At 37.0% G+C, this 10,197-nt stretch overlaps 1 protein-coding gene across 1 annotated transcript in view; it reads right to left on the bottom strand.

Annotated features, from left to right (window-relative positions):
- Positions 1-460: 460 nt before the first annotated feature.
- HSD17B12 (hydroxysteroid 17-beta dehydrogenase 12) overlaps positions 461-10,197 on the bottom strand; it is an 83,320-nt gene continuing 73,583 nt past the window's right edge. Inside the window, exons 9-11 of the mRNA XM_063289633.1 lie at positions 7,125-7,190; positions 1,852-2,001; positions 461-1,724 (exon numbers count right to left, since the gene is read on the bottom strand). Coding sequence (XP_063145703.1) covers positions 1,620-1,724; positions 1,852-2,001; positions 7,125-7,190 — 321 coding nt within the window. The 3' untranslated portion in view covers positions 461-1,619. The remainder of the gene's footprint in view (positions 1,725-1,851; positions 2,002-7,124; positions 7,191-10,197) is intronic.

Below are 10,197 nucleotides of genomic sequence, written 5' to 3'. Positions count from 1 at the left end.
CTTCCAAATATTCCATAAAGAATATATTGCCACAATGTGTCTTTCAACAACTCTCCACTAAAAAATACACCCATTCTGGAACAAAACTTATTTCTCATTCCCAATCAGCACCATTGCATCGGTTTTTCTTTATTTTCTATGTACAATCATGTTTAAACACATATTTACTTTCACACCAGTCTTAAATTATTCCTCAAAGGACAATATTCAGAATTGAGATTACAGGGTTTCTAGCATCTATAAAACATGCTCAAATTAATTTGCAAGAATGATTATTTGTATGCATACTGATAAAGGCAACTGCCCCCCAATAAAGCAAAGTAAATGGAATGAGTGTGCAATTCTTCCTTTCCCTGCTCAGGCAAAGGTTATGTTCCTTACCTACCACTAGCCTCCACTGAATATACTTGCCAGGCTCAGGATACAAATAAGTTTTCAATAAAGGAAGGAAGCCCATAAAAAGTTACAGCATTTTCATTTTATTTGTTCTGAAGGTACAAATAATAAGATTTAAGGAATTAAAAATTCAAATCTTAATTTTCATGTAAAGATAGATAGAACTATTTCTAATCTCAAGAAGGCAATTTTTCATTTCACTGAGTTACAATATAGGAATAACAAATCCCTGTTAACTGTATTATCAACATTTGCAAGGCCTTATTTTAATTCTGGAGCCAAGAATTCTTATGCAAGAGGACACATTGCCCAAACATGCTTACCTTCTTTCTCTCATTATCCTTTCTGTTGCAGCCTTCTGTACTACATCTCATATCACTCAAAGAGCTCCCTTACCTTGTTATATAATGGAGAATCCCATTGCATCAGTGGAATCTCACAAGCACTTCCTGGGTCCAAGCCACAGACATTTATATTAATAGAACATCAAGGTAAGGAATATCCTGTCTGTTGCTGTAATCCTTATTTTTTAATATTTGATATAACACCCCCCACAAAGTACCATTTTACTTAAAGTATTGTCATTAGTAAAAAAAAAAACAACCCAAACATTGTGAACATATGAAATCTGTGTCACCGTTATTTTAAGCCATATTTTTAAAGCTTTGTTAAGGAATAAAGATTATTATGATGCCTGAAACTGACTGCCACATAATGAATGTTCACATTGACAAGACAAAGATCCTACAGCCAATCTGTTGTAGTTTTTAAAATCTCAACACATTTCAAAAAGGGGTATTTCTTGAAATAGCAAAATTGAGGAAATAACAGTAGATTTTTAGTTTAAAATCGAGTAAGTTATGTGACTTGATTATGGGTAGTGATATGTTACAAATTCCAAATTGTTCTATGTCAATTTCTACCACTTTTCTAAAAATGAACCTTTCTGAAATGCTACTGATGCACTTCAGTAAAACTATTAATTGAAAATATTGTTTAATACTTAATTATGTATCACACATTTTAATAGAATGGTTTCAGAGCAGCAGATACTCTAGAAGTTGTCATTGATTTTTCTACACCTCATATATTTTTTTCTTTCTTCATGCCAGTCTCTGGTTTCCATCAAAATATCCCATACAAAGACTATAACACGTGACAAAGTATTTGATACTTGAATGTAGATTTTAAAAATACCAAGGATCTTGTCAAGGCAATTCAGCTTAGTTTTTCTTTAGTTTCTTTAAATGGTAATCTCTTGATTTTATGGCTATATCTTTGATGTTTTTTCTTATATACCACTCAGGTAAATACTGGCCAATCCACTTCTAAGAAACAGAGGAAGAAAAAGACATGTTACTAAGTTGTTAAAGACCAAAGTATCAAATGTATTGATAAATGAAAGCAAGCTATAGACACTCCTGGAAATTCTAATCTCTCTTTGAATATACATACCACCAAAGCATGAGATGGATATCCACAAGTTACCGCTTCGAGGCCAAGGGTATTGAGGGAATATTTTACATATTGTTCAGGAGTGGGTCTAAAGAAGTTTGATCTACGAAGTTTAGACATTTTTGTCACCACAAAATATGGTTGAACAGTCTGAAAAGGAAAGAACATGGTTTTCTCATTCATAGAAATTAGTCACTTGGATATTTAATATATCAAGACATAAAAGTCAGGCCAAATATTATGATCAAACAGTTATAGATATTAATGATTCATCACCATGGGTGATTAATTTTGAAAATCTCCATTGATTGTCATGTATATACTGGGTATTTATTTATTTTATTTATCAATCAATCAATCAATCACATTTCATCACCGTCCCTCTCCCCCAAAAGAGGGACTCTTTTTAGGAAGATGACAAAGCAATTCGGAAAAGGCTGGAAGATATGAAATAGTAATTGTTTTCAAATCAGTTCTGGTACGTCAGTTTCCAATTCTTAAATCTGTGCAGGCTTAAGATGTAAAAGATCCCATCTTCCAATCAAGAGAACTCAATAATTTAGGTAATTAAAGATTACTATCATTATAGATTTCTAGAAAAATCACTTATAACTATATAATCTATAATGATAGTAGCCTTTCAGACATTTTGATATTATTCATAGGGTTTAACAGGTCTTTTCAATATTAAATTTATTTAATTTATGTCTAGTGGGTTGGACCTGTATATTGCCTTAAAGTCTTATTTAATATCTACAACAGATTAATACATGTGCTACTAACCAATTTAAGAATGCAAACTTATAGTGACAGCATGTTATGGTAAGAACCACATGGTTAAATGTATAGGTAGTCCTCGCTTACCAACGGCCTCATTCAGCAACCGTTTGAAGTTACGACGGAGCTGAAAAAATAACTTTACGACCAATGCCCACATTTATGACCTTCGCAGCATTCCTCAATCATGTGATCGCCATTACAATCAGTCTGTGTTGTCATGTGCCTGACCTGTTGTTCCCCCTACCCCTTGCAGAGTGGAGAGATTGGAGAGGAAAGGATTACAAGAGAGCAGGGTATCTCAACCAGAGTTCCATGAGTGGTCACTAGGGGTTCCCTGGGGGAATCACAATTTATTAAAAAAATTATTTCAAATTCAGGCAACTTCATATTAAAGAGGTAAGTTTCATTCTTTATTTTTAGTTTAGGAATTCTGTTTATGCATATAGAGAGGCCTAAACATGAAACAAATATAATTTTGTAACTTCTGGCTTATATTTGAGCCTGAATGTGCAAGGGTTCTCCAAGGCCTGCCTGAAAAATATTTCAAGGGTTCCTCCAGCATCCAAAGGCTGAGAAAGGCTGCAAGAGAGTAAGCAGGCACACAATGGGGAATACACACTGAAAGCAATGCACTGGTGCCAGCAGCCCCTAGTGTGTTTGGGACTGGGAGCTGCAAGTACATTACACAAACAGCCCAGGGTATTCCCCACTGTGTGCCTGCTTACTCTCTTGCAATCCCTTCCACTCCAATGAAGATAAACATTAATTCCCTTCTTGGTAATTATCCCAGCACCCAGCCAGGATGTGCTTTCCAAAGGGCAGGGGAGTGGGGACAAGGAAACCACAGTCCCAATCATGTGATTTTCCACTTAACTGCTTCACTTAACGACAGAGCTGCCAGTCCCAATTGTGGTCACCAAATGAGGACTACCTCTAGTTATTTATTTATATTAAGAATTTTGATATAATAAAAGACAAATCAAAAGAAAAACAAAAGAAAAACAGAAAAGTGCAAGAAAAGAAAAACTAAAATTAAGAAATATATGACTTCCGATCTTCTTTTCAACGGATAATTACATTCTTATTGTCCTTCCTCCCTCTTAAATATTTTACATATCCCTTTACCCCCTCATTTAGTCTGCATCTTTCTTAATCTTCAAATCTATAAATCATCAATTCATTTTTTTACTTCTTTCAGTAAAAAGTCCATAAAAGGTTTCCAGTCTTTCAAGAACTGTTTTTGTTGTTTGTTCTCTGACCAAACAAGTCCGTTTTGCCATTTCTGCAAATTCTGACATTTTCAACAATCCATTCGTCCACTGTGGGAATTTCATTATTTTTCAATTGTTGTGCGAGGACTACCTATAGCTTGATATGGGCACCAATCTGCTCTTAACTGTTCAAAACTGTGTTTTAAACTGTTTAAAACAGATGTATTTCTACATAATTCAAGAATTCTGGTTTATTAAACACAATGTTTACAACCTGCATACTTCTGCATATAGTCCACGATTTCTCAACCAGGATTCCGTGGAACCCTAGGATTCCACAAGAGATCATTAGGGGTTCCCTGGGAGATCACAATTCATTTAAAAATTATTTCAAATTCAGGCAACTTCACATTAAAGAGGTAAGTTTCATTCTTTATTTTTAGTTTAAGAACACTGTTAGTGCATATATAGAGGCCTACATATGAAACAAATATAGTAATTTTGTAACTTCTGGCCTATATTTCAGCCTGAATGTGCAGGGGTTCCCCAAGGCCTGAAAAATATTTCAAGGGTTCCTCCAGCATCAAAAGGTTGAGAAAGGCTGATATAATCTGTTGTACTTCCCATTAGTGTGAGCAAGTAAAACAATCAAATAAGATAACCTGGGGTTATATACAAACCTGAGATTATACTTTATTATACCCAATTTGGACTTTTAAGCTGACCAACTCCAGCTCATTGGCTTATTTGGGCACAATAAATCATTATGATTTAGAAGCAACATTAAATCACCTATGCCTCCTTTGTTCCTACACAGCTGAGATCAGTTTATCTGATATTAAGTGCACATAACTTATATACCATGTATTAATTAACTACGATCACTGTATTAAGATATATTGAAATGCAGCTTTAGTCTTCAAACTGCATTGTTCAGTCACTGCACTGGGTGGCACCAAAGGATAAAATATTAAATACTATAATACTGCTACAAGAGGTATCATCATACAGTTTTTCACATAGAAACTGGTCTTCAGGATGCTACTTTAAACAAGATTCCATATTAGCAGATATTCTTCAAAAATAAAACAGTTTTAGAGTTTGATAAATTAACCTAAGTGCAATTTTTTATAGTTCTATATATAATCGAAGTTATCTCTTATAGCCACTCCTTATTTAGTGGCTACCTCATTTAGCGACCAGCCGCAAATACAACGGTAATTAAAAAATAATAATTTTCCGACCAATGCATGCATTTAGGACCAGATTTATGTGCCTGACAATCAAAGCCTTCAGTGTGAAACTGATTACGGTCTGGTCAGTTTCAGTCAGCAGGGCAAGCCTGAGGGTTCTAATCAACTAATTAAGGTCACAGAGCTAAGCTTGTTAATTTGTGGTTAGCACTTTTTAGGGAAGCACTGCACTGTGGAGAAAAACAGCTCAGGAAGAAAGAGCTTGTTTAAGCAATCTCTCCGCCCTGTAAGAAGGCAAAAAAAAAAAAGGAAAAAAAACAGATTAGGCACAAGACACTGTAGGGGAGATCTTTATCTGAATGAGACAGCAGCAACCAGTGATCTTTGCAGCATCTCTCTCTGTGTCACATGTTTGCTTAGTGACCATTTTGCTTAACAAACATTTTGCTTCTGATTTAAGGAACGGATTACACTCGCTAAATGAGGAGAGGATGTATTTCAATATAGTAAGGCTCTGGAGAGATTGTGATAGAGAACTGAGAACTGCAAGCTTTAATGCCAAGGGTCATGGCAAGAAACAGGTAAATGCACAAACAGTTTTCAACTAGTTTTGTAGCATTTGTCCTGTTTCAGTTTCTGAAGTCACATCAGAACCAAAAAAAAATACCCATTTTAAAATGCTGTTCAGTAATTCAAGAACAGGTCATCACTGTATTATAAACATTACTTTTGGATCCTTATTTTCTGCAATATAGTGAACTGTGTGTTGCAGTATAAATAATGAATTACAGTAACCTTCATAGAACCCACATCAAGACCAGAGCCCAACTTAGAGAGGATTCGATCAACTTTATCCTCCAGATGCCTAGCATATTCTTCACAGCAACCTGTAGGTGAACCATAGAATCACTCCCACCAAGGAGTGACTGGGTTACCCAAAACAGACTGCCAGGCAGGTATCTGTGGATGCAATAAAGGCGGAGAAATAATTATGCTTTGCCACCCTTACCGCCCAAGGTAGGCCCTAATAGCAGCTCTAGCTAATGTTTGATTGAGTTTGTTCCTTGTCACCCTCTAGGCGTTTCTTCTCCTGTTTCATCTCCATTAGCTCCTCCATATATTGGGGGAGTTCTGGGGCCGCTCAAACACAATCCGATCCAAAGCCCCAGCTGCCCTCTCATTTCAGGTGACCACCAGGGCCTCGGTCAGGCCGAGAAGCAACCCCTCCAGAACAACCCCAAGCTCCTTCTGAAACCCAAGGTCCACTGGTCACCTGGGCAGGCCAATCTAATAGGTCCAGCCTCTCTGCGGTAGGGGGTGGTGCCAGAGAACTGTAGAGTTACCAGAGAGTGGTCTGACCACAACAGAGGATAATATTCTGTTTTCTTAACCAACACTTTCAATGTAGCTTGTGTCCCAGCCACAGTGATCCTCCTCTGGATGTTTTTAAAGACATCTTCCTGCATGCAGTGGAAAATAATTTATTTAGAAGAGTTAAATAATTGCTCTAAAATTTTGTCAAACTTGGGGATGTCTTCAGAGCCTTTGCCTCCAATGCTGTTTTGACTCTTCCAAATCTTCACTACACTCTCTTTTGGAGGTTTCTGATGTTAAAAAATCCTGAAAATGGAAACAGCCTACCATGGAGGCTGGCAAAGGAGAGGGGACTAGATTTTAACCTCATTTTCCAAGATGCAAGATCAGTTTCTAGCCAAAACAGGAGGGACCAACTGACCTACAACTCTCACTCAAAGGACATTTGCAACTGCAAATGAAGTAACAGATTTCAAAAATGGTCACAGAACACTAGCAATAAAAGCAAATAAATAAAAAACTCCAAATTAACTAAAAGCTCTCTATCAGCCAGATGGTTAACAGAATAAAGTTTTAAAGATGGCATTTCATAAAGTCAGCACTACAATGAAAATACTTTGATTCAAGGAACTGCCTACTAAAATGCTTTTGGCAATGGTACGTACAATTGTATTTAAGATAAGGCAGAATTTTGGAGTGGATTTTAGTCACTAGGATCCCACGCTATCAGGTTAATTACACAAAAATAGTATTAAAATAGATCAATTACACTAACCTGCACAAGGATACCTTTGTCTCTGTATTCCATACTGAGAGCTTGAGAGAAGACATTCGTAAAAGCCTAAATATATGTAAAGAAACATGACAATGCACAATACGTAAGTGCAAATAAATCATATACTGAAAATTTTGCATATTTTGCCAGAAATGGTAAACCATTTAGTGTGAAAAATAGCACTCCAAAGTAAGAACTTTGTGCATTGTAAGGAAATGATCCAATTTAAGTGATACTAGTACACTGAGGCAAACCTATTAAATGCGTGTCAAAGGTGACACACCACAATGTTTTGAGTGACATGCCAGTGTTCCCCAACACCCAACAACAACTGTTCTCCCTGTCTGAGTTACCAAAGAAACTGAACAAAAGGAACTGCAACCTCCTCACCCGCCTATCTGACCCCCCATCTCTGCTCTTTTGGCCGCCCTGCACCCCGCCTCTGCAGCCCAGCTCACCTGGCCATCTTCTTGCTCCCTCTTGGGCAAAGCCAGTTCCTGCAGGAATTGACTTTGTGCGAGGGAGTAATACTACTACTACTACTAATTATTATTACTGTTATTGCCCCTTCGTGCAAACCTGGTTCCTAGAGAAGTCACTTGCAAATAACAATAATTTTTTAAAAACAAATGAATATGTAAAGAATTATTTCTCTTTTGTTCAGGGTGTGTGTGTGTGTGTGTGTGATGCCAGCAGAGTCAAGTTAGGCATTTTCCGAACTTTTGACACACTGAGCCCAAAAGGTTCACCATCACTGTACTAGTGTATCTATCTTGTATTACATGGGCAGCTAAATACATTCATAATCAACAGTATATTGTTCATATACATTAAATAGAAGAGGAAGATATACTCCAAAAAAGTCATAAAGCTCAAGGTTGTATTTGTGCTGCAATACTTTAGATTACCTGGAACTGGTCTGAGTGATCACCTGTACAGTCAACACAGGAGTTTTTTGGGGCGTGCAGCTCACATTTTGGCAGTACATTTGCTTCACTTTGCATGTTCGGAAGCTTGCCTCCTGTTTTTCCCTCAGTTCTTCTATCAATATAGCACTCAGCAAAGCCTAGAGCAGCTAACAGGGTAGGTACCAACAGAGAGCAAGGGGAATCTTGCATAAAAGCACAGATGATCATATGAAGAAATAGGCAACTAGCAAGCCTACTTCTTATGGTTTCTGTGCCTCACTAGCAAGCCTCCTAAATGGTAGTACCTACTTTAGGAAGAAAGAAAATCAGGTTTGAAAACACACAGTATCTACCTGAAACTGAATATAAAGTGGATTGGCCTGAGAACAGAGCTTTCCTGTTCAAGTTCCTGAGGTCACTGCAGCTAAGAAAACTACTTTACAAGCTAGAAGCTAAATGTTTGCAGTGGCCAAGGGCTCAAAGAGTTGATTTCTTCATTATGAGAGTGCAATCAATATTCATCAAAGTTGGTTGATACAGACTGGAGAGGTCTTTCATAAATTGTTTTATCAATGGGTATGAATACATTGATAAACAATACAATACAGAATAGTAGTATTTTTTGCTGAAATCCCAGCAAAGTATATGCACAAAGACAAAAATGTGGATCCCTGAGTATTCAACAAAAGGACAAAATCACAAACCATCTACTGTATATTGAACACATCTACCAATCCAAATGGGGGAAACAACATGCATGATAAAAACGGTGTCCACTTCATCTCATACCACAAAGCTTTGAATGTTGTCTTGAGATTGTTTTGCAAAAGGTTACTTTGCTTCACCAAACACAGAATCGTTATTGCCTCAATCATCAAGGAATGATTAAGAATGAATTTCATAACCATATGATCCAGACAATGCAGTGCCCTGGTTATGAGCAGTAATGATGGAACGTATACAGCACTGTTTTTCCCTATCTGTATGAGAATACATCCCTCAATATTCTGGGGTTGAGACCTCGTTTGCTGTAAAACTAAGGGCAACGATTGTTGTATTTCACAGCAAAAACATCTGAGGCCAGTGTCTCCAGAGTCAGAATAGTGCAGAATCTCAGGATGGAGCTTCCATTGCCATGTCATTGTTAAGTGACTGAGTCAGTAATATTGCTTTTCAAGCCAACAAATTATAATGGCAATGTTGGACTTAGTACACCTTTCCCATGTTCTTAGTAAAATAATCATCAGGCATTCTATGTATGAATGTTCTCTTGATTGTGGATTGTAGCATGTACTACTAAGCTTAAAAATACAGGCTCAAAGGCACAAAATGCTTTCTCTACTTCTAACAATTCTAGACAGAACTGCTGGTACTACCCTATGCCTTCCTTCCTTCATTTTGAATCCAGCTTGCATCCTTTTTCATCCAATAATCTTGAATGTATTTTGCCTTTGGGTGAATTCTGGGGTGCTTTCACGAATTGATGTTGGATGTTTGAATAAGAGCTTACATTGCTCCTTTTCAGTTTTATTGAAAGACTGCAGATGCTTAGTTATAAAACATACAGGTAGTCCTCCTTTAGCGACTCCCTCATTTAGCAACCAGTCGCAGTTACAACAGTGATGAAAAAGTAACTTTACGACCAATTCTTGCATTTACGACCTTTGCAGGTCTGTAAAACAAATGAAAGCTAAGCAAGATCATCAGCACAGTCATGGTTTCACTTAGTGACTGCTTTATTTAATGACCAAGTTGCCTGTCCCGATTGTGGTTGCTAAACGAGGATTACCTGTAATAAAACTGTTTTTTGCCATGTCTGCTTGGCAGACTTTAAAACTGCCTCTAGAGCTGATACAACTAAAGGGGTTGTATTGGGAAAGAATGCACTAATCTACAAAATGTCCTCCTTAAACTCCTGCAAGTTTAACAAGCAGAATGACAATTCATCTGGGAGTGGCAACTTTATTGCCACATTTGAAGCATTTGCAGAATGGAGATCCAGTGATTAAAACCATTCGGGTGGGAGAAGAAAGCTTTCTAACCAAGTCGGTATCTTGTATCTGATTTCTTCTTAAATTATATAAACATGCAAATCAACCCAACAACAAAAACAGTTAAGAGTATAAGAATAGATACAATACATTAAATTAAGTAATAGTATGGAT

Source organism: Candoia aspera, chromosome 1 (assembly GCF_035149785.1).
Source record: "Candoia aspera isolate rCanAsp1 chromosome 1, rCanAsp1.hap2, whole genome shotgun sequence".
In the NCBI taxonomy this organism is placed as follows: domain Eukaryota; kingdom Metazoa; phylum Chordata; class Lepidosauria; order Squamata; family Boidae; genus Candoia; species Candoia aspera.
Note: the sequence above shows the minus strand (reverse complement) of the source record. Positions and strands in the feature narration are given on the sequence as shown.